The sequence below is a fragment of the Protopterus annectens genome, chromosome 4.part1 (assembly GCF_019279795.1).
Source record: "Protopterus annectens isolate FY-2018-M chromosome 4.part1, PAN1.0, whole genome shotgun sequence".
In the NCBI taxonomy this organism is placed as follows: Eukaryota; Metazoa; Chordata; order Ceratodontiformes; family Protopteridae; genus Protopterus; species Protopterus annectens.
Genome location: NC_056734.1, coordinates 305,260,391 through 305,286,623, shown reverse-complemented (window position 1 = coordinate 305,286,623; position 26,233 = coordinate 305,260,391). Strand labels below are relative to the sequence as shown.

Sequence of the window (26,233 nt, the reverse complement as noted above, 5' to 3'; positions counted from 1 at the left end):
CAAGTGGAGTACCACAGGGTTCAGTCCTGGGACCTATCCTGTTTAGTATCTACTTCTTTGAAGTACAGGCTAACACAGAAGGCCTCTGGCTAGCGAAGTTCACAGATGACTGCAAACTAGGAGCCACAGTCGAGTCCCTTAATGATGTGGACATCCTACAGAAGGGTCTCACTGAGAAAGATGCCTAGTGTCAGAGGCATGGCCTCAAGCTCAATGCCAAAAAGTGCATTCTCATCCCCTTTGGTAAAAACTCTGTACCCATGAATTACCACATAAACGGCAGTCTATTTAACACCAAATGTGTAATAAGAGACCTTGGGACCCAGGTGGACAGTATTGTCTCCTTTAATAATCACATCTCCTCAGTAGTCAGGAAATCCTTCTATGTGGCACACATCATCACAAAAGGGTTCTCATCCATGGAAAAAGAGGTCATTGTTGCTCTTTACTCGGCGCTCATTAGACCCATTATAGAATATAATGCCCCTTTTGGAATGTACCTCACAAGACATCTGCAGCAGCTGGAAAGGCCACAGAAGTACCTCACAAAGAGGATTACTGGCCTCAAACAGATGCCTTACACTGACCACCTCAAAAAACTCCAGCTTTACTCAATAGCATAATGCCTACTCCAAGGAGATCTCTGCCTAATATATAAAGCTATGTTAAACCCAGAGCTGTTGGACATGCTGCACCTAAAGAAATCACAATCCCTCCGAGCTACACACTGCACAAAGGTCCTGAAAAGGTTCTCCCAAAAACTGCAACAGGACCAGTGAAGTCCTATACAAACTGCCCAATCAGAGACCATCAGGAATGCAGTGCCCCTCTTCTCTTTTCCTCACCAGGAGCAAAGCAGTTGCACTAATTCCAAGATGGGTCCTAAGAACTTTCAGGCTTTCCAATGATTCAGATCACTAGGAAGGCCTTCTCTTGCCAGGAACAAAATTGAAGAACTTATCCCAAACTGATTCTTGAAAAGTAGTTCCCAGACTCTCTAGTGATTAGTGGTCTAGTCCCAGATGTTACAGATTTTGAAAGTAAGATGGGACAATAGATTAATACCCAGAATATCAGTATGCACTAAGTGAGTGGGATGGTTTGAGACAGAGGCTAATTTGAGCTTTAACAGTCTAAGAGGAGAGCCTTTCCAGTTTGCCTCTGTCGGTGTCCAGTCATTTTAGAGAAGAAGAGAGGAGATGAGATGACACAGGGAGGACCTTCCAAGGCAGAAGGGGCAGGCAGCTTAAAACCTATCAGTTTGAAAAGCCCAACTTGTGTGGGTAGGCAGATGGGTGGTAGGGACACAAAACTGATTTAAACAGTTAGATAAGTACAGTAGTATAAGTCTACTTCCATGGATACAAAATTGAGTCCAAATGCCTTGTTCTGTATTAGCTTGGAACAGGACCTTCAGCTTCCAGGTGTCATAGAGCAAGGCAATAATGACTGACTGCTCATGCAATATAAAGAACTGGGGAAATGAAAGCTAGAAACACTTAAAGCTCTAAGAAATAGTATTCAACTTCACAGAACTGCAGAAATCACCCCCCACTTTCACCAGATTTAATGACCACAAGCTACAGATAACTCACACAGATGGCCAAAATTGGCTGTTCTAAACTTGAAAAGTGACTAAAACCAGAGCAATTAGAGGCAGCAATACTGATTAATGAATTTAACAGCACAGAAAGAAAATAATACACAAATCTGATTTAAATGGTTAGATAAGTGCAGTAGTTTAAATGCTCTTCCATGGATGTAAATTAGAGTCCAAATGCTTTATTTCATTTGATCTTCTGCACATGAACTTTTGTTTCCAAGAGCCTTAAAGTAACTAGTGTTTCACGCGGGCTGGGATGATTTATGCTGTTACACTTTTGTGGCTGTCTCTCAACATCACCCTTCACAGTGAGGTTAATAACTGTTTTTGTGCCAAGGTTGTGTTTCCAGACTTCACCTGTGCTGGTGAAAACTTGCCTGTTCTCTACTGTGACCGGATGTCATTCATACTTCTTATTTCTGTAAGCATCTACTTGGTTTACTACATCCTCTTTTCTGTCTTTCGTTTGTCTGCACATTGCAGCCTGTATAATTGCCAACACATGCTGGTGTCCAGGCCCTCTGTGGTGACATTTCTATTTCTGCAAATTCATATTTTTAGCCTGTCATTGTGTCTGCCCAGTAATACTTGCTGAGCTGAGCATGTTAAACAGTAGTATGGTGATGAAGCAGTAAAGAGTCATAGGCCGATGCAGGCCTATAGTGGAGATAGAAATACTGGTTTGAGACATTAAATAAGGGAGTTCACATAAAGAGTAAGTATAAGGATGCGGTGAAAAAGGAAAATGAGCCAAGAGATGGAAATGCCTATGATTAAGTTTTTCCAGCTTTTCAATTTTTTTCTGGCATCCAAAATGAGGCTTGTTTTAACATTTTAGAAGCTGGGTGACTCTTTTCCTCTACCCTGTGTTTCCCCTTGAAACTGTATGTTCTCACACTGTTCGGTGATGACATTACAGGCTCTCTTTCTCTCTCACACACACACACACACACACACACTCATTCCCAGTACTGCTTTATGACTAGTTCTTACACTGATAAATTTATAACTATGAACAATACTATATTTGTGTATTTGGGGTTATGTCTGGGACTGGGACTGTAAATTAGTGCAGTATTGTTTGTCAATACAGCTGTCTATTTTCAGCCTAATTAAGTATAAATGTGTGTTGCTCCCTTTTCATATCAGCATACACCTCAGTATATTAGGCTGCTCAAGAGCAAATATTCAAAGTGAAGTTTTAATGGCTTTCAAAGAAATATTTAGAGTCAACAAATACTCTTAACACGTGTTAAGAACAAAATCTCATGCATTATGTTCATTTTATGATTTCAGACTTTCGTGAACATACAAAGATATCACAAATGGCAAAGTAATTATATAACATGCCCTACATGGATTTATTTAAAAAAAACAGAGGTAAATACAATTTTGGAATACATTTACCTTTTTTACAGGTTGATGCATAATCTGAGCAGCACTGATTAAATTTCTCACAGGTTTCATCACAAAAGCAGTTGACATGTGCTGGTTTGCATTTACTATTAGTTCCTTTACAGCACATGACTGGTGGACCAGCACAGCCTGGAGTTTAAAATAAAGAAAAAAAAGAAAAGCAAGTCAAGCAAGCAAGCCAGATAGCAGTTCATTAAAAACATATAGTAACACTTCTGTCTAGTAAATCTTTTTAAGATGTACACTTGAATCAGAATGCATTACTTGCTAAGAAGTTTGTAGTAGTGTTTCTGTTATCAAACCATGCTAAGTTAATTATATATACACAATATTACATTCAGGTTTAAGAGACACTGAACAGCAGTTATGCAATTGACCCTTCCTGAAATGGTGTGGTAGAAAAAAGTTACAAGTAGTTCAAGGTAAGGCACCTAAGTAATAGAGGGGTCACTAGTCAGGGTTAGTGCAAGGACATAACCAATGAGTTTTGAAGTATGTCTTGAGTTTGTTTTTGAATCGAGTTAGTGAGGGTTCTAGGCTCTAGATTATCAAGAGAGTTGAGTTTGTAAATGTCAGATCTGTTTGATGGCACAGCTGCAGGTGAAATGCTATAAAACATACTGGAATCTGACAAAACCAGTAAATCTTGTTGTTCTCTAAAAACTGTTCCTACGCAATTTACAAAATACCAGGTTTGTTTATTTCTGATGTTAAGGGAGAATACAGCCATGCTTTAAATTGCTAAATTGCTTGATATTTTAGGGGAACGTGAGAAATACAAATATTTTCTGCTGGCTGCTTAGTGTTTATAGCGGGTAAACATATATGTTAGAAAGCAAGAAAGAAAGAAATGTTATGCTTAGATTAAGAGGTGGAGAGAGGAACTGCGTGTAAGAATTCCTGCAGGACTACAGGCTGTAGAAAATATCAGATTATTGCTTTGAGGCATTAGGCTACATTAACAGAGTACTTACGTATGTAGTCACTTTAAAATACTCCTATTTAATCTAATAATGCTACTAAGTTGATTAAACTGGAACACACACAATAGTATTTTATAAACATAAATATGCTATGGTCTTTGATTCCCAAAACGAAATGTAAATAATACCTTCCAGTTTTAGAAAAAATATTTTTTTTATTGTGGAATTCAGAAATCATGATAAGTTTGATGTCCATCTAACACTATAATTTAGTAAACTGCATAGAATCAAAAGGCACATTCCACTCTAAAGTATTTTAAATTCTTGTGTTTGTGGACTTTTAAGAGATGTTTCACACTACAATAATTTGAATTCTTTTATTCCTTTCATTTTCTTGCTTCCTAAGATCACCCCTTCGGTAACAAGTTCAGTCAAAAAATAAATATGAACTGAGTAATATCAGACATATTCATCTAGCCTAGTGAAATATTTTATTTTTTGTCACTACTTAAAGGCAACAAATCATCCCATTTAATATAGCATGCCTTCAGCCTCTAAACATAATTTATTTGTGTGGTGTGGTACATACCCCTGATATTCATTTCCTTATTGAAGTTAGTTTCATCATAAATATTTAAGTTATGCTTCTTCTGTCTCTTTACATCTATCTAAGTATGTGTCTGTTTGTATGTATGTATGTACGCCTGTGCTTGTGTGTGTGTGTGTATGTGTGTGTGTGTGTGTGTGTGTGTGTGTGTGTGTGTGTGTGTGTGTGTGTGTGTATATATATATATATATATATATATATATATATATATATATAAATATATGTACACGACAGACCAGACCCAGCACTAGTTCACATCTACTTCTACTTTAACAGGAATAATACCATCATCAGCTGTAGAAAACAAGGTCGACTAAACAATTTTCCTTCAAGATTTATTATCTTTCCACATTGAATTCATGACTTAAGATACTAGTCACGACAACTACCAACATCAAACCGATTTCACCCAATCGGCATCATCAGTGCTCAATACAACCAGAAGTCTCTCTTTAGGCCATTTTTATATACATCACCTTCACATTCTTTAAGTGGCGTCATCATATAACAGAATATATTGCTCCAAAAAGAAGAAATAATGAACATTTTTACATTAATAAACTTCTTTCTATAAATGAGCATCAAGGAAAGCAAATGAGCATTAAAGACAATACTCCCAAGGGAATATAACCCATATATATATATATATATATATATATATATATATATATATATATATATATATATATATGTGTGTGTGTGTGTGTGTGTGTGTGTGTGTGTGTGTGTGTGTGTGTGTAAACACATATATCCACACACACTCTCACAAAAACACTCAATTGCATACAACCGTACACCCATAAACCCGTGTACATATACATATTATTATGATTATCCGTGCACAATTCTAGCATATGGGAGTCATTGTTGAGTGCACCAACTGAGTGAAAGTGCTTTCACTGAAAAAGTGCTTTCGCTGAAGTGTGTTAAAAAAAAAATAAAAACAAACATTATATCTACTTTTATGCAGGGGGGCAAGCCCCCCTGCACCCCCCCTACTTTAATATTCTCACTCCGAGATCGCACTACAACGGGGAAAAGGGAATTTTCCCTTATCTGCACCATAGTATGACCAGCACAATAGGTATACTTATGCGAAAATGCTGCTTCGGTGAAAAGCATTTTCATGTAAGGATACCCGCCCATTCACCATACTTAAAAAAGTGCATTCATGCAAGCGTCCTAGACCCATATATATATATATATATATATATATATATATATATAGAGAGAGAGAGAGAGAGAGAGGGGGGGGGTATCATAAAAGCACACAATATTTCTGGAATTTATTTATAGCAGCTGACATTTCTGTGAATTGAGTAAGGTTGTCATTTACCATGAGACATGCACTACCTTACACATCCTTTATAATGGTAGGTGAAAGCTGGCTTATCTAGGCCAATCATTTAGAATTCTTTTTTCCACATTTCCACCGCCCTCCTTTCTGACTTTCTCCAAAATTTTGTAAGTCTACTTTAATGCCTCTTTGAATTCTCTCACCACCAACCACTGTAGTAGTGCATTTCATGGTCCACACCCTTTTTTATGTCAAAGTCTCTTCTCAGATATATCAAGCCATCTGTCTCTACAATTACCTGATCATTCCCATTCTTCCCTTATCTGTCCATGGTCATGATCACCAATTCTCCTGTATGTCACATTGACCATTTGCACTGATATCATGTCTAATCTGTCCTTGCTCATCTCTGTTAGAAGAATGCTTCCCTTTTGGTCCTTGATTGTACCCTTTCCCCCTTAATCCCATACTTTTAGTGATGTTTCTCTGAATTCATTCAGGTAATTGCATATCCTTCTCATCATGTGACCTCCATAACTAAGCACACTCCTTAAACTGTAGATAGGGCAGGGCCATGTGGCTCAGAAGCATTACCTTTTTGCTTTTGTAGTCCAGTCCTTCGATCATATACTCTAGCATTCTATGTGATGTCCGCACTGCTTTCTCATCCTACTTCTGATATAATTAACATCACAGTCATTTCCTGCTCTGCCCTACTGCCATCATTTCCATTCTCTCGACTTGTAAACAGAAAGGTTACTATCATACAGGTTCATTAGTTTGTATTGTTTTGCTGTAATCTGAAAAATGACACCTTTGTGACCTTTTAGTCAACCTTTTCTATATCCTTCCTTAGACTCCTTTCTCCTCCATCTTCCCCTTCTGCACCTTTCTTTGTGATGTCAGCAAAAAGGCTGACCCTGTTCTTTCTGAGAGATTTTTCTGAAACAAACATTAAAGAGTACTAGACCCAAGGCCAAATACTAGTACTACAGTATTTCACTAGTCACACTTTTTATTTTTGGCATAATGCCTTTCTAACCACAACCTGCTTTGTCCTACCATTTACCCATGCAGCAATCCTCATCTACAGTCTTCATATCAAAGTATCCAGTATAATATTGCTAACAGTGACCTGTGTAGAAATGGGTCAGTTGCTTTGGAGATATCTAAATAAATTATATCTACTGATAATTCTCTGTCACATTTTTCTAGAAATAGCCATAACACTGAATCAGAGTTAACTGATAATCCATTTCAGCCATGAATCTCTGCTGGCTGTTGTACTGGAAGCTGTTGTGGATTCTGATAGCAGGCAATCTTTCTTGCATGATTTTCTCCATGGATTTCCTTGACACATCGTTTCAACCTTAAAGGCCTATAGCTCTTTAGATTATTATGTCACCCCCAATGCATATGCAACACACTTGCTGGCTTCCAGTCTGCAGGCATATCTGCTGTGGTTAGTGATCCACTGAAATCTGTCCCACAGCATGCTGGGAGTTGCTTTATCATCAGTTAAGGTGCTGAGTTCTCTAAATTCTGTTTTTCTTTTTTTTAACCTCATGCATATCGACTATTTTCTCATTCTGTTTCCTCATTCTTTTCTGCCATGGCCCAGGTATGACATATTCTAATTGGTTTGCTGTTTGGAAGACCTAACAGAGGTATCCATTAAGCACACCTGCTTGTTTTCCTTTTGTTCAGTTATTTCCTTTATTTATATGTGTTAACTGGGGTAGTAAACTAATACGCACTGTCCTATCCAGGTATCCAAAGAGCACAAAAAAGAGAAAAAGAAAAACAGCAGTTATGCTTTGCAAAATATAAAGTAGGTAAAAACTAAAAATTATACAATAAAACTAAATACTTACATGTTAATAAAATTGTTTTTATAGCTATAAGTCTTTGAAGTCGAAACCACAAAGGAGTGGAGGATTACGAGAAAAGGAGAATGTGGGGTAGGTTTAAATTGGGAGGAATATAGAGAAGTGGTAACTGAGGCATGAGAGATGGTTAGTTTTAGTAAGAGAATTAACAATTGCAACATTTGAAGTACACATAGCAGAGGGGGGATGATGAATAAAGTAGACCTAAAGGAGTTCTTATTTTATTGTGAATCTTCCATTCATCTTAACCCTTCCTATATAGATCTGCTTCTGCCTTCCTCCTTTCTGCCAAAAAGCTGAATAAGTTGTCTTCCTCATGTTGGTACCTTTCTGCCAACTCCCTATGTAATTTTGCCTTTTCTGCGTTCATGTGGTTTGTTGTCCTTCTCCTTACATCTTCTTATAGAGTCACCTACATCAACCCACATGCTCTGCCTCCTCTTCTTTCCCATCATGCCCTTTATACTTATTGTATACCATATTATTTAGCACAACTTCCAATTTCACATTTCTTTATATCCAATTTTGTCTACTCCTCTTTCCTTTTTCTGCCTATACATCAAATTCTTGTTTGAATCATTTAGTACTCCATCACAGAACCATGCACATGCCTTTTCTCCCAACCAAACTCATCTATGTCCCATACTCCAGCTTAACCTTAGTCCATTGCCTTAATATTCCACATCGTTATCTTTCTGTTTGGAGTTGTAAACCTTTACACACCCCAATCTAAACCACATAGTCACCTGACTAGTTCTGGCTTGATTTAGCATCTCCTACAGTCTTGCTCCAAATATTCTAACTGTAACTATCCTGCTTACTTCTATAATATGTGATGCCTAGTCATATAAGTATATAGAATTCCATTTTTTGGAGGAGGTTATGCCCCCTCCCCCTCCTTTCCTACCAAATGTGAGGCTGTTCACAACAGCTACAGCCACTAATAATGATGCCACTAATTTTGCTTGAATTGGGGAAAAGGCAAAAACCTATTTCATATGTCTGTTTTGCATTTGTGCAACCTAAGAAATAGCAAATTTAAAGATCTAGAGTGTCAAAATGTTAACTCCAAAATGTATAATTCAGGAGACGCATCCATTCATTAAAAACACTCAGTGCACTTCTTTTAAATTAAACCTTTGGCAACACACCAGACTGCTGTAAGATGATAATTAGGAATTAAAATATTGTCACATGATAACTGTTAGGCAGCAGGGTCTTCAACTAGACTCCCCTTACCTGTATGACTCATTTAAGACCATGTACAAAAATATACTGTTCATGATACAGTCACATACGAGAAGAGAGAACCCCCTGTTTTCTATGAATTGTGTCAATAGCCACTCCCTGTCTACCTTAAATTTGCAATCTCTAGATGCTTCCTTCAGATTCAGATAATCTGCAACATAACACAGTTTCTCCTTCCTCACTTTCTTATTCTCTCCCCAGTTACTTACCTTCCTATCTTGGTGACTCTGTAGACTCATACAATATGTCAGTCTCAAAGCACACCCCTTTTTTCTATCACAATTGCTGGCTTGCATATCATAGATTCTGGCTCTGTATACTATTTGTCTCCTTTATGGGATGGTGATTCTTTTAGACAAAATAACCTTGGTAATACTGTATATAGATGAACTGCAGAAAAACAGCAACTTAGCATACCAAAAGTTTAATGTAGTAAAGCTTTCGGGAATACACCCTTCATCAGTACATATTAAGCAATTAGTTTACAAAACTTTAAATAGAGGAATCAGTTAATCACATGATGGTGATTCTTTTCCCATCTTGCCTCACATTTTATCAATTCATTTATGCAGATTGTTAGCCATAATCAATTCTAACTCTGTCATTTTTGCACAACCTATTCTATGACATCTGTATGTCTTAGCCTAGTTGTCAGTGCTAAATGCTCCATGTTTCTGTTATGGCAGGAGTGATACATCTCTCTCCCCACATCAATGATTGCACCAATCCCATCTTACTACTCAATCTCCCCTGCGTTACTTAATGGTGATGCTCAACCATGTCCTCTGTCACCTTTAGTTATTCCTTTGTTATGTTTACTTTCCATTTTTCATTCTGAGTACTACCTGAGTACTGACTGCCCATATCCTGCTTCTCTGGAAATAGTTTTTCATCTCATTATAGCTGAGTAGTGCATTCTTTAAAGTGTACTCTTCCAGCAAAACTTGGATAAGCAGTTACTCGTTTGGCTTGAAATTAAGCCTATTACTATCACAGAGATTTTATCTTTCCTAGGTCCTCTTATCAAAATATTTATATCAAGCACTTGTAGATTTTCTAATACTACTGCTGAGTAGTTCCATTCCTTAATCATCTCCTTCCTGTTAATGTTTGTTTCTGATACAGGTTATGTTTCTCATGTCGGAGAACTATATTGCAAGTTGCCTTAGATTATTTTCATCTAGCTAATAAATTTGTCTCACATTTATCACATTATTGTAGGAAGTAGTTATGTCTAAATGCACTGTCAAATGCATTCACCACTCCTGCTGGTAAACCTCACCTCTTGCAATGTCTTTCCATGTGTAAGCCCGAAGACTGTTTAGCTGTAACCTATTTTCTCTTTGACCCCTTTCAATGACTTTTAATCATTTCAGTAACTGATTCTTACATTGCCGAAACTATTTACTATTTCTCACTGTTCACTTACAGGATCTTGTTTCTTTCACTTCCTGCCTCCCATCACTTTCCCTTCTAATTATGACCTTTCCCCCTTTATTTCATCCATCCCAGCCATTATTGGTTATGTGCTGTGATGACCATCTCTGAAATACTTATATCCCCTATCAGTTTCTTTTCTACAGGTTTTATCCACTGTTTTTCTCATTCCTCCTTATCTTGTTCTTTCCTCCTGTCTGATTGCTTTTTTCTGCCCACTTCCTTCTTGCTCTTCTTGGGCTTTTAACTTCTCCATGGCAACTTCCTCTGTCCCCCTTTTTCACTTGTCACTCTTGTTTTCTTTGCTCCTTGGCTTCCTTTACCTTGTTTTTTGTTTAGTAGCTCTCTTTCCTCCTCTTTCTTTCTTCTCCATGTAATGTGCCACACCCTTGCAGATGGTGCACAGAAAACATTTACTTTACTGTACTCCAGATTTTCTTACAGTGCTTCTTTTGCTGTTTCATTTTGCTTCCTTCTCCTCTTTTATACCATTCATTCCTTTTCTCCTTGACGAGTATACATCCAACTTTAGCTCCTATATTGTCCCAAACATTTTTTTACATACCACACATTATATACCACAAAAACTTCCTTGAGACACACTGTATTCTTCAACACCAGGACTACATATATCCAGCACCTCTCTTTACATCTGGTATTGCTCTATCCATGCTGACTCATTTTACATCAGACATAGTGCCTCATGTATATCTTAAAGAATGCGCTATCATCATCGATGACTTTTATTATAGTTTCAGTGATTAGACCTCTTTTTTTTGAATACTTCTCAGCATTACTGTTTTGTATTCATTAATTCTAAGAGCTTGGAACAAGTTGCTACATTCCTATGAGTGTCAGTGTCATTGATTTAAATAAACCGAAACATGCAACATACTTTCATTAATGTCAAAATATTGCAATCACTAAGTCCATCTCGATATGCACCCATCATTTGTGGCTTAAAAAGTGTGACTCACTTGGGTCCTGTATATCAAAAAATCTTAAACTATAACACAGGGTTTTAGGCTACCATGAAAATAACTTTACCTTTCCTTTTTGTACTAATCATTTTAAGAAGGATATTTCCAAATTGCAACTTGCTTTGGCAATTTTGTCTATCTCCATTTAAATAGCTATATCACCAAAATGCATTGACATATTCTCATGTAATTTTTGGTGAAGACACTAGGGTGATTGCTTGTAAAATATTGTTAGAATGTTCTATGCAGCTGCATCTTGAATTCTAATGAATCAGAAACAGTTTTGCCAGTTATGCATCAATGTTAAAAACATTTAAAATTTTGCTCTAATTGAGACTATATAAACTTTTTTTAACAGAAGTCCTAGTAAAATATATTTATATTTTGATAGCATTTTTATTTGTTACTTTATGAAAACAGATAATTACATTTTATTTTGCAACACACATTTTGTAAAGTTTACCATTTGCTAGTTTTTAATTTCCTTTCTCATCTCAGTTTAACATTACCTTTAAATGTACATATACCTATCTTGCTTTCAGAATTTAGTATAAAGTTTAAGAAAATATATCGAAATATTCAGTCTTATGCAGTACATTGCAATAGATTAATACAAAAAAAAGTACTGAAGTAACATCACTTTGAAAGTATTGAAAACAAGCTACCTTTGAAAATAGTGGTCAGGATTCACTAATCCTCCGTGTAAGACTAAGTCTTACACGGAAACTGCAGTGTAAGAGTATGATGTCAGCATGTTATGCATATTCATGAGGGTGCGCTGACTCAACTCTAAGGCTTACACAGAGCGTGCACGAGTGCAGGGGGCATGTCAGACTGCCGAGCAGTCCAAATATCCACGCCCCTGCAAATGCCTAAACTGCAAATGTCAACTGAAATGAGCGAGTCCGCTCAAATGTCCACATACCCAACACTACACTCCCCCACATTCTAAATCCCTGTACAAGTTTAAAATGTAAAGGTTTCCTTTTTTTTTTTTTTTTTATTATTCACGATATAGCTGCCCGTATTTGCACGTGAATGCATGGGTTTGCCCATTGTTTAGCTACAGGTAGCAGTGTAGACATCGAAAAGGATAATAAACTATTTATATGCAAATTAAGCCAACTAGCAGTAGCGTAGTGGTAGAGCCCTCGTGCAAAGAGGAGGCATTCCCGGTTCGAGTCCTGCCACTCCCCTACCTGTTTTCTGTCGGAAATGTGTGCATAAATAGAATTCCTGACATTTACCTTTTAAATCTCAGTAAAATGCAATGAAATGGCCTATGTGGTAATGAACGATATTTTATATATATATATATATATATATATATATATATATATATATATATATATATATATAAAAGAAGGTGGAATGGTCATGCATACTGATAAATGCATAAGTAATGTATCTTAAGCAATGTGAAGCACTACTAAGCAAAATTTACTAGTATTAAGCACAGTTAAGTACAATTGCTCATATTGCTTTAACTAGTGCAATAGTTTTGCACGGAGCTGCACACCACACTAACTAGCACAATGTTTGGCAGCGTCGGGCAACATAGAGCAACGTCAAGCAACGTTGGGCAAAGCTGAGCAAAGTCGGCTAAACACAGCCACACCTCCTAGCCGGTCTGGCCAGTAGTAAAATAAAAAGCAATGACAGGCCTCGAACCCGGGATACTGTGCACCATAACCACAGTACTAAACCACTAAGCCATGGCAGCTTTATACATGGATGCATTACCAACACACTCATATATATCAATGGAAGTTTACCCATTGCTAAGCAGGTTTGCCTTTAGCTGAGAATTTACAAAACCAGCCAATCACAAATAAGTGCGGGAAATGAGACATATTTAAGCTCCATAGGCGGGAATAATTGCCACAACTGGTTGTAGCTCCCATCTGCAGACAGTATGGCCGGTGTTGGAGGGGGCTCTTATTTTCGAGTGCAACGGTGGGGCATTGAGGAGTCAAAAGTAATGGTTTGGCTCCTCGTCCATCATCATGATGCAAGGCTTCTGCAGGGCCATTTTCAGGGCACTGAGTACAAAGCGGAAGCCTGGAACCATCTAGCACATAATCTCACCAGTGCCACAGGCATCCCTCGGACTGTTGAGCAGGTCAGACACCACTTCTCAGACCTGAAGAGACGCAAGGAGGACTGACTGAACCAGTGGATACAGGAGGTCCGTGAAATGGAAAATGCCCCACTACTGAGCATGTAGCCATGGAAAGAAGTATGCAAGAATTGCTATTGTAGTCTATGTTATGGATAGGTATGTCTCAATATCCCTTCATTTACTTCACAGATGCAGGTGTCCGTGCTGCGAATCGGCAAGCCTGTGCAGATAGGCTGCTAAGGCTGTGACACCAGGCAGGTTAGTAATTATACTGCATGTGATGTCATATAAAAGAAGTGAGAGAGCCTGAAAAAGAGTGTTGTAACCCATTAATAAAGGTATAATGAGTGTTGAATAACTTCTCTGCATGCACTGTTATATAAAATAAGTGAGACAGCGTGAAAACGGGTTGTAACCCATTAATAAAGGTATAATATATCTTGAATAAAAGACCTCTGCATGCACTGATATCTCAAATAAATGAGAGTGCCACTAGAAAAGTGTGTAATGTAATTAATAAAGGTATAATTCCTGGAGTGTGTCCGTGTCACTTTCTTTGATATGTTGCTGTACCCTTGCATTATAGAAATAGTACTGTTATATTAAGCGCAGTCAACCCACACATGGGTAGGCCCATATAAAGTGGATGAAGGGAGTGCCAGTAGCTGTTAAGCATATATACAGTCCTCAACTGTCGGTTCATGGCCGGCATGTACAGGTTAATCTGGCACATGAGTAGCTTGTTATCCTGTTCCCCAGAAATGTCAGTGTGCTGCTAGAAATGTAGGGGGCTGTCAACATATACCTGATGATGTCACCTGAACACATACAGACATGTAAATATATAAATATAAATGAAATATATAAATATGTAGCAGTAACATCTGCATCCAGGACAGTTTGTATGTCAGATACAGGTCAGGTATATCAAGAACTAGCAAAACACATTTTACAATTTAACGGACATTACCCAGTGTAATAATACATGTAGGGGATATATAACTGTAGTCAATAGGAATGCAGTGTAAACTACAAGTAGATATAAGATGTTAATGGAGGTATCTTTTTACACCCTACTGTATGTGCATAAACAATGCAATTCCACACCTCAATGGGTATGTCTAATCTCATAACATTTGTCGGGACATGTGTCCTATTGGTTTATAAATATCTGCATTTACTTTGATGCATGTGCCCTGTTCACATACCACAATCTTGGTGGCCTGTTGCCACCAATCAATCCTGCATGCTGTTGGAATGTCCATTGTTGTTTTATATATGCATGTGTTATGCTTGCTGTTCAACTGTTGGAACTCTGGTGTGTTGGGTTAATGGGAATACTACTGTATGCTGTTACAACTAAATTGAAATGCTGTTGGCTATTACTAGCCCATATTGTCATTAAATCCTCCAAAAAATAGAACGTATGAGAAGGCCGGTCCCAGCGGACCCACCTGTCCCACCTCAACTGGCGATGGCACCTGGCACCAGCAGGTCCAGTGCCCAGCCCGGGACCTCCTCCTCCATTGGTCCTGTGCCACCTTTGGGTGGAAGCACTGCAGGGGATGGGGCGCGTCCCCCCGTGCAAGCGTGGCCGGGGAAGGGCCACCTATTACCCTCAGAACAGTCCGGGCTGTGGTACGTAGGGAGATCGAGCGTTCAGTCGCTGATCCTCTATGCCAGCTTGAGGCAAGAGGGGTGCAACTCACAGGTGAGCCTGCCCCTCCTACACAGCCCCCAGCACAGCCACCATCTGGGCTGTGAAGGTGCAGTGGTGTCTCCCATGGCTGGGGATCTCAGTTCCACTGTTGCCATCTGTGGGCTCATGGGCTTGCAATTTCCAAACACCCTTCCCCGCCAATGGTGTTCACCCACCCCTTGTGTCATATTCTGCCCCTTTATGCATCTTGTTTGTCTTGTCTTTTTACCTCCCCAACCTACCTCCCTAAATATACCTACTTCCCCTACCCCACATTCCACTCTCACCTGAAAAAAAAAATGGGCAATCTGCTCCCACAAAAAAAATACGCCCCATACATAGCTGCCCATTTTGCACACATGTCCGCTGGACACATAAACTGAAATTTAATTGTCAGTACAACATACTTCCTTGTCCTCACCCCTCTCTCAGGGGTGGAAGGTTTCAAATGTCCATCCAAATTATTAGTATATGCACAGCTGTTGCTGTTAAAGAAATGGGCAGCTATGGACCTTCCCTACACCTGTCCTGCACATCCCGAGCTGTTTTCCCTACTGTCTTTCCCTCTTTGTGCCCCATTTTCACTGCTTTCCTATCTCCCTATTTTCTTTTCTTTCAAAGAAATGAGCGCAGGGGTTAGCGGGAGTAAGCACTTTTAAGCAGTAATTAGCGGGTTTGTGCGAGTGTGCACTTAGCTAAGTATTGCTAAGTATCGTGCAAACCCGAGGAAACCCGCTTACAACTGCTTAAAAGTGCCTTAGTCACCCTGCATGTGAGGGGTCTAGTTCTACTCAGCAGCAAAATAAAAGATAATGTCAGTCACGAACCCCAGACCTTGGACACACTAGACTGCATGAAGTACCACTAAGCCACAGTAGATATACAGCAGGTTGTTGCTGAAATATATGTAGGGGTGAGTACAATTCTACACTGACAACTGTGTAGTGGAAGTGGCAACATTCAGGTCTGAGTACAACATTTAAATCACTGGCTACAGCCCTAGCTTCACATATAAGAAGTATACCAACCTTTTGACTTACACAATGCTGTCCACAGCAAACAAGAATGGGCCCCACTTTGGAAAGCTGAAAGGGCTATGCAAACCTAGAGCTGTTGGACATGCTCCACATAAACAGATCACTATCCCTACAAGCTACACGCTCTAGGGACCTAAACCTTGTCACCACAATAGACAGAACATGCTGGCGGGATAGATTCCTATCTCAGAGACATCCCATACTGTGGAACAAACTACCTAGCAACAGCAAACACAGCTCCTCAGTAGCACTCGTCATGAATAGTCTTGATGATTGGATGGGAGATAGGAATTACACCCCAGGAATCACCTCTATGGCTCTGCTTGACAGGGACACATGGAACTAAATTACTTGGGTGTCAAAGGCCAGGGTACCATCTGGCTAGGCTTCTATAGGCCCTAGGGCCAATAGCCTATAACCTACCTATGAACCAATACACATCCACATGTACTTGTTGCAATAATTGCTATGTGAGGTTGACTGAGTGTGATGGTGAATGTGTTGGTGAATGTGTCACAGTTGTGTATATGTGGGATAGCTTAGTGGGAAACTGTTTCTGTTATGGTATTATGTGACCTAGCTCTGATCCCAGCAAAAGATGTGTATGCTATTGCTAACCAGAAAAAGCAATATGGCATACAATCTGACGTAGTCCCTTTGTGTTAACTGGGGTGTGCCATTGGAGGATAAAACAGTACATATATGCTCATTGATTGGTACTGCTGGTGACTCAAACCCCTGTATGAACTGTAGTACTACCTGAAGCTGTAGGTCTAAACAGCACAGTATGGTGTATGTCCACATTACTTGGAAACACTGTTTTGTGTGTTCTCTGTAGTCCTCAAAGATTACATACCTCAAGCATAAGAGTTTGTAAGTACTGACACACAGTACTGTATGGTACACACGTAAAACTCATCTGGGTTGCCATACCTCTGTGTCCTGTATGTATGTCTGATGTGTGTGTGGGTATGCCTGTAACATGCCCTCGGTCATATGTGTGTTACAGGATATAAGTGGGCATCTAGCAACATGTATAGTCTAGTACAGCAGTATGCCTCCTATATTCATGAATGTGCACATATTGTAGGCAGGGGTTTTCCATCAACAACTAGTGTGGTATACTGGTAATACTGTAACTGGACTTTACAATCATTGCAATGGATTACATATTTTGTTATGCATTAGCTGGATATATACCTACTGTGGCTAGGTGATGCATTGTGTTGCATACAGTGTGCCATGTACTGTTGCATAGTCTTACATAGTGGTTTCTCTTTGTTGCTGTGCAGAAAATGTTTTAATATATAGAGCGTGTCAGGCAGTTGAGGGTTGAGCACTGATATGTGGTATTGAAAGTGTGTATCCTCTGACAGATAATAGTTTGCTATTTATGACAGTTCAGTGATATCTGTACTGTAGAATGTTAAGTGTGCCACATGACTTGCTCACACATATTGTTTTCTTGTCTTCCAGGGCCATGTCCCACCATCGCAATCCTGCCTACAGCCGTGCAGAGGATGGGATTCTAACCAACTGCCTCTTCGAACAGTACACTCTCCTATTTTCAAGATCCAGCCAGGACCAGCATGTTGTCTGTAGGATAAATGACATAGGCATGCATAACCAGACTTATGAGCAGGTACGACATCACTGCAGTGATTTACTTAGACATGTCCAGCAGCATGCGTTTGATGTCCGTAGGCAACAGCTTGCCACAGGTGGTGGGGCTGCCACCCATCCCCCCCTCACCAGAGTGGAGGAGCTGCTCCTGAGCCTGGGGGCTCCCAGCCACCAACAACAACAACAGCAAACATGCATCATCATGGAGGCCGGAGCCCCCAGCAAGTTCACATGGAGCGTGCAGGTAAGATGGCATATCTGTAGACTACTGTTGCCTCTATTGTTAGATCATGCATATGTGAGATGTGTACTGTGTAGTTAGAAGATGCGGAGCCTGGTGTTGTTCAATACTGATACTTTGTAACATGATGTGTAGGCCTATGACTGTCAACAATAGTCCTACTGTAAGATTGCAAAGCCACAGTAGCAATGCCACAGTTGTTGCCACTGACAAACTGTTTCATATCCTTGTAGGTCCCTCTGGTGTGACAGCAAGGCAGCGGACCCATGCTGGTGAGTGTGTTCTACATTTAGTATTGCTAATAAAATGTGCATGTCATAGGTGAGGTGTTAGCCATGTACACATGTAACACACCTACGCATAATGCATGCTGTGCATGTTTGCTGTGAGACTATGCACATCTCAGTAACGTGAGTGGCTGCCTCAGACACATGCAATACACAGATCATCCCAAAAAATTGTGGCTACACTATAGTGGACATTGGATAGGCAGTTGATGCACATGCACACGACATACACAACTCCGTCATACGCAGTACATATTAATATGCTACACATGGCGTTTTCAGACACACGCTGTAAGGTCACACTCCAGTATCCCAAATGTCATCCACTCAGCACACATAATATACCTGAGGGGTAGAGGCCTATCATGGGGCAGTGCGACACTCTCCAACACGCAACACATTCATGTTAGGCAATGCTCCCTATTGGGCACCTTACAAACTCATGTAACAACTGGCTGTGAAATGCTGAATGTAGCCATGGTACTGCGGTTCAGGTACAGCATGATAGGTGCCAGTCTGGCACACATAAGTAGCCGTGAGTGACCACATGATGCTGCATGATGATGGCTCATGATACAACACGCCATCCAGTTACAGTAACCACAGTACTACACATAGCATTAACTGCTATGCACCTCAATGTTGTGTGTGTGCAAACATATGCACTGATACACAATATGCATAGCAATCCCCATTTGTACAAAGTGATACATATATGTCTTGTAATGCTATTGATTGTATAGGTCACATGACACACACTGTGTATGTGTGATGTTTAATGTTGCAGTTGTGTTGTAGCATGCCATGTCATGGCTGGCACTGGCATGTCCACAATATGTCCTACACTCACCATAACCTCTGTACAATGGCTATGTTGAGCAATGGTATTCCATCAGGTATACATGCACCACTCATCCTGTGTGTATACATAGCTTGCATGTGAAAAACCTGTGTCTACAATCATCTGCTAAAGACACAGATGCTCTAATCAGAAATGGATATCTATGTGGCACACAGATACACATCCAGCCATGGTATGTATACCTGTGAGTGATGGTGCACAGGACATTGCAGAGCTTGTAATACTTGCACAGCAATGTTGTGTCCATGTATACATTGTATTCCAGGGTGAGGACAATCATTGAACAACAACACACATGCATCAAAGCCATGTATACTGTTATTAACAAGGACTGTCTACACTCGCACTGCATGCTGTTGAGCAACACACGTTCTGCATGCTGACACGTGTGATATGACTGTTTGTCTTGTGATACTGTGCCCCACCATGAACCACTATTGAGTACATTCTGGATTGCTGGTGGTGTGTGTGCGTGTGTGTGTGTGTGTGTGTGTGTGTGTGTGTGTGTGTGTGTGTGTGTGTGTGTGTGTGTGTGTGTGTGTGTGTGTGTGTGTGTGTGTGTGTGTGTGTGTGTGTCTCTGCTTTAGTGAGGAGTGTATTTGTGTGCATGTGTGCATGTGTTCATGGGTGCATGTATCCCTTATTATCACCTCTGTATTTGGCATGTGTGTGAGCATGCCCAGTATGACTTTTCAGTATGTTGTTGCCTGACATTTGATTCAATTTTTAAGTGTGTGAGGATGCCCAGTATGACCTTTCAGTGTGATGCTGAATGACATCCACTACATTTGTTGGAGTGTGTGAGCATGCCCAGTATAGACATTTATACTATATGTGTATGAAAAATCAAGTTGTATTTTTATAGCAGGGCTCACCTTTGTGTCATAGATCAACAGGGATCATGCTGTGCCTGCAGGGCTTCCATGAGGCACTTTGCATAGACTTATCAACATTTCTACATACAGGGGAGACAGCTATTCTTTGTACATTTCTACCCAGGGGCACACTTGATTGTTACTGTGGGTGTACATAGAATGAGGGTTTCACCTGACACTTATTCACATTTGCTATGCCTGCACTGCTGTGTACGGTACAACATTTCAGTCTGTACTGTTGCCTATCGTACTGGCTTGAGGCATACTAATGTGCTACAGATCCTAGCGTCCAATGTCACGTATATTAGATTGCAACTTCATAGCCTACACAACCCACATCACACCGCCTGCCCTGATGTTCTCTGTCTGCATGGGCCTGTGGGGGAGGTTACCCATATACCTCTTTAGGGACATGATACAGCATTTCTTTGTGTTTGCATTACTGTACAATTGTCCTGCTGTGTCTGTGCTACTGAAATGCTATCATGGCTTAGTGGTACTGTGACTATCGTGCATAGTATTCTGGGTTTGAGCCCTGCCACTGCTTTTTATTTTCATGCTGGGCAGACCAGACTGCTTAAGGAACAGTAAAGCAAATATGAGCATGTTTACCTGACTTTGCTCAACTTTGCATGACTTTGCCTGACCTTGACCAACATTGCTCAACGTTGCCCAACATTGCACTAGTTAGCACGGGCAATTTTGTTTACATATACTAAATATTGGTAAAAGCTGCTTAGCACTGCTTTATATTGCTTAAAACATGGCAATCATGCCTCCGGTGGTGCTGCAGGGCTGCCTATGTCGGGTGCACATACTACACTCCCTATACATGTTTGGAAACAGGTAGTGTCAAGTTAGGCATCCATTTTATTTTATGTGTGAGTCAGAGAGAGGTATCATTTCCAGTGTATGTGCTATGCGTTGCCTCTTTGCCAAGGCCAAGGCATACTGGGCACACCTCCTTCTGCCTACTGGGGCAGGCTCAGGTTGTTCTCCTCCAAGTCACTCTGTGCCTGTGTAGGCCATGGCAATGGTGGGGGGCTGTTTGGCCCTGCCCCTTGCTGTTCCTGCTGCAGCTGTTTTCGCAGGATCATATTGTGTAGCATGGCACATACCATGACAATTTGGATACATGTAGTTAGGGAGTACCGCAAGGCTCCACCAGATGTGTCCAGGCACCGAAACTATGACTTGAGCATCCCAAACACATGATCGATTACATTTCATGTTTGTGTGTGTGCCTCATTATGGAGTTCTTGTTCAGGTGTGTGTGCATTTCTGATGGGTGTCATCAGCCACGGCTCCTGTGCGTATCCAGCATTCCCCACTAGGTGACCGTCAAGGATGTCCCCATTGGCAAATGTCTGGTACAGCTGCATCAGATGCCAAATATGGGAATCATGGTAGCTTCCAGGGCAGCCAGCACACACATTCAGTATTATGCCCTGGGCATCGTACTCGACCTGGCAGTTGATGGAGTGGAAGCCTTTGCGGTTGATGTAGGCCCTACCCCGCTCACCGGCTGGTGCTTTGATGTGTATGTGCGTGCAGTCAATTGCACCCACTACCTCAGGGTATTCTGCTATTTGTTGGAAGAGACGTATATTGCTGGCCAATACCTCACAGGAGTTGGGGAAATATACATGATCACCGACATGTGCTGACATGGCATTCAGGAACTAGTGCAGTACCTTGGATGTTGATGCATGTGAAATCCCCATCATATCACCAGTTGGTCTCTGGAAGGTACCTGTTGCTAGTATTCTTAGGCCAACACATACCTTGGTTTCCACTGGGATGGGTTCCCCTCTGTTTGTTCTGTGTGTGAGGCATGGCCTACACAGCTCAACAATTTGCTGCAAGAGCTCTCTGTCCACTCTATAGTGCTCTACAATTTTGCAGCTCATGTAGCCCCTGGTAGGTTACCCTGGGTCTGTACACTCTTCTCCGTCTCCTCACTGCGGGTTGCTCAGCAACATCCACAATGGCACCACCCTCAGCATCTTGCACATGTTGCCTTATAATAGCAATGGCAGCCCTTAACATTTTTTTTTCTCAGTTAAGCTTTTTAAGTTTTCACTTCTCTTTGTATACTGCAGTGTTGCAGTGTTTCTGAGTAAAACATGGGAGAATGTTGTTTGCAGAGTTTTAAGTGTTGGACTGGGCTGGGCTCATGTACTGCCTGTGTAATTGGCTGATTCTGATTGATTTCACCTGGCAGCTCTGCTAGTTCTCCTTGGTTAACTTCCTACTACTACATTTCCTTCCTTTTCCCTTTCTGCTTCCACAGGGGGCAGCGCCACACAAACAAGTACAAACACGTGCACACGAGCGCACACGCGCGCACACAGCCTTACACAGCTTTACACAGGCTTACACGGGTGCACCCACGTGCACACAGGCTTAGACGGTTGTACAGGTGCACACACACAGTGTAAGCATCTTTGCAAGAAACTTTGGTTGTAGCCACAGTGTACACCTTCAGTTTCTTCGCTTCAGTTCAGACACCTGTAGACACACCTCTTCCAGTCCTGTGTAACTCACAGCAAACAGATGCCACTCTGCTCCAATAAGCTTACTGTCTTGGATACACCCCCCCCCATGATGTCACCTATCTACTACTCTGTTACTCCCCTAAACCTACTCTTACACTCTAGGGACATGGTTCACATGGCAGTGAAAATTGGGATTCACTATCCTTATACTCATTTGCATAGGATTACCTACTAATGCTTGGTTACATCTCTCACACTGAGCTTCCCCCCTTAGCAACCACTACTCAGTAGCCATGTTGTCTTCAGCCTGTCATTCACTTGCATGACAGATGGATATTTTTAATAAAATGCCTATTTTTGGCTTTTATTTATTTATTTATTTTTTTGGTTTTTAGAGCGCAGCACGTTTGAGCGACGCTGCGCTACGCTTAAACATCGGAGATTGGGGAAAAAATGTTTTTTTTTAATTATTTTGGAACACATTTAAATGCCAATGGCCTTATATTTGGCCATTGCCATGCTTCCTCAACTGGATGCATCCTTTATTTGGAGCTGTCATTGCTCCGTTTTGCTATTTGCAGAACAGTACTCAGTTACCAACCAAGTACATTTCTGCAAATAACACTACTCTTACTCGGATAGGTTAGTGATTCCCGGATCGCAAATTGACCTCATTTGCATAGCTTTCAGCAGCAAATGAGGTAATTTGCATAACCTAACACTGTCCGTGCAAGAGTCGTTTTAGGAGCTCTCATGAACGCCCCTGCCAGCTATTCCTGGATTGCTCGGCAGACATATTGGCTACTACTCTTAGACTCTATGCAAGCCTTTGTGAATCCAGCCCAGTGTTAATATAACATGAAAACCTGACTTTTCACTTTTATTCTGAAAAACTAACATTATTTTTAGATCAGAGATCATAAAAAGAATCAATAATACATTCCTGATATTTCATAAGTCTTTCATCTAATTGCATCTTACATGTTTGTGTTTTCTGGGCTCTAAATCAGAGAAAAAGAATCACCAAATGGCTCTGTATGCTTACTGTTATTATTTACAACCACCAGGCTATACTTTTGAATCAATTTGAACTTTTCTTACATGTTTATCAAAAAACTATGCTATGCCATTACATCTAGTTGCAGAATGCAGTAATGCGATAATTTCAGTTTTACATACAGGCACAAAACATTATATTTATGTAATGTAAACCCTAATATTGAGGTCAAGATTTGTGGGAACATAATGCTAATAACAAAACACTGCAATTTTATTAAGAAGTGTAAATAATTTTGCTTTTTATGCAATGGCAACTAACTACATATTTTTTCTGGTCTTGTACTGGATTACTCACCTTTATAAAAAGTTGTATACCCACTCACAAAGAAGCTGAGTAATATAGCAATAACCCACGCCTGGGTGTGGGTAATGCTAAATTTACCCACGGTTGGCGTGGTTTGGTCCCGAGGGCGAAGCCCGAGGGACCAAACAAAGCCAACCGTGGGTAAATTTAGCATTACCCACACCCAGAAGTGGTTATTGCTATTATCATGACATTATTTAAGAAAAGAAACTGTTACTTTTCTTAAATAATGGCATAGTATAATGCCTGTTTACTGCCCTTCCGCAGATGTCTGGCATCCGCGGCAGTTCTGATGTACTGCGCGCCTGCGCAGTACATCAGAGTTGTGAGCAAAACGGAGAAAGCAAGATCTCCGTTGCTTTTTGTCTCGCTATGTTAAATGAGTTTAACATAGCGAGACAGTTTAAAATAAACGGACATCTCCGTTGCTTATTTTAAACTGTCTCGCTATGTTAAACTCATTTAACATAGCGAGACACAAAAAAGCAACGGAGATCTTGCTTTCTGTTGCTTTTAACACTGCCTCGCTATGTTAAATGGGTTTAACATGGCGAGACAGCTTTAAAATAAGCAGCGGAGATCTCCGTTGCTTATTTTAAAGCTGTCTCGCTATGTTAAACCCATTTAACATAGCGAGACAGTGTTTTAAAAAAACGAGTTGTACTAATGGAAAAAAGTCCGGGCAGCCGGACCTTTTCCCATTAGTATAACTCGATTTACAACGGGCACGCTGGCCAATCAGCGTGCACGTTTTGGGGGGATCATGGTATAATATGTAATAAACTAGACTGTGACAGTGAAATGCATAAAAAACCCTGCTTTTGATATATGTCTTTACCAAGCCATATGCCAATATCCCTTTGACAGTTTTCAGTAAAACATTAAGGGAGTCATGCTCAGAATTTCAGTAACAAAAGTAACCCCAAATACCATTTGACTGCAAGGTTATAAATGTCATTCATTACCAAAGCTGTTCTTGCTATATTGCTACTAAAAGTAAACAAAATTTGGAAGTGGCATCTTTCCGTTGACTGGTAAGATTTTCATACTGGATACATGCGTGTTATACTTTTGCAATACTAACTCAAGACAGATATATTGTGGACATAAATTGGATCCATCACCATCATCACAAGTCATCTCACTACTAAAGTATACCGAATATTGTGTATCTTCCCAGACTAAAAGCCAAGACCTGGCTCTGTTCTTACTCAAGACCAGGATGAACTATATCTCTAAATGTGGACAAATGACAATTCATACCTTATATCCCCTTGGTCTTCCTTCTTCACTCACTTCCTTACTTCTATCAGTTTCTTTCCCCTGGCTTTCTCTCTGAATATACCATAAGCCTGATTTTTCTCTCAATTCATATTGCACTTCCTGTTTGCATTATACTAACTTATATTTAAATTCTCTATAAACTGGCTAACATTTCTATAACTATTAAATCATTGTCATATAACTCATATCTATTTCTATTGTTATTTCTAATTTCTATTATTTCTGGTATTTATCTACCAATGTTTTCATGTTATGTCAAATTAGGTATAGTTATTTAAACTGTTATCCTTAAAAAGCTTTTTAATAATTTAGAGCTTTTTCCCCCAGGCCTCCACTGAATGGTCTATTACCCAGTTGGACTTTCCCAGTAACCAAACATCAGCAAATAAATAAATAAATAAATATTACAGTGAAATGTTTCTAAAGCCATGCAGTTGGTACCTACATATGACAAAACAAATTTCAGTCCTTATCAGGCATCTGTTAATGAAACAGACATTAGATTATATTTGGAGATGCCGACAAAAATTGTAAGTATACATGACATTCTTATTTGTAGACTGTTACTGTTGTTCACTCAACCATTTTGCTATGATTAGTAATGAGAGCTTTAGAGACAACATCTTATCAGTGGCAGTCCATACCTCTCAACTGTTCAGATTTTCACAGAACGTCCAGATTTGTGCCTCATATTCTTGGTCTGTTCCTCATAAAAATTTAGTTTTTTTGACAAATCACTGGGATGATCTAAGGATTAAAGCCACTAAATAATAAAATGCATTTGAGTTTCACATTTCATATCCTTCAGAAATTGCATGCTAACACTAATCCTGTTATTTTAGCAACTTTCTAAGATCATAAGAGCAATATTTAAAATGTGTCCATATTTTTGGGCCTTTGTTCCCCCCATTGAGTCAAGCTTTGTCCAGATTTCTTGTGCTA

The 26,233-nt window shown here is 40.0% G+C and overlaps 1 protein-coding gene across 1 annotated transcript in view; it reads right to left on the bottom strand.

The window, feature by feature from the left end:
* The window catches only part of LOC122800838 (neurogenic locus Notch protein-like), a gene marked incomplete in the record, with an annotated part of 809,298 nt that overhangs the window by 669,046 nt on the left and 114,019 nt on the right, over positions 1–26,233 (bottom strand). The window contains 1 exon segment of the mRNA XM_044070145.1: positions 3,011–3,148. Within this exon segment, the coding sequence (XP_043926080.1) occupies positions 3,011–3,148 (138 nt within the window).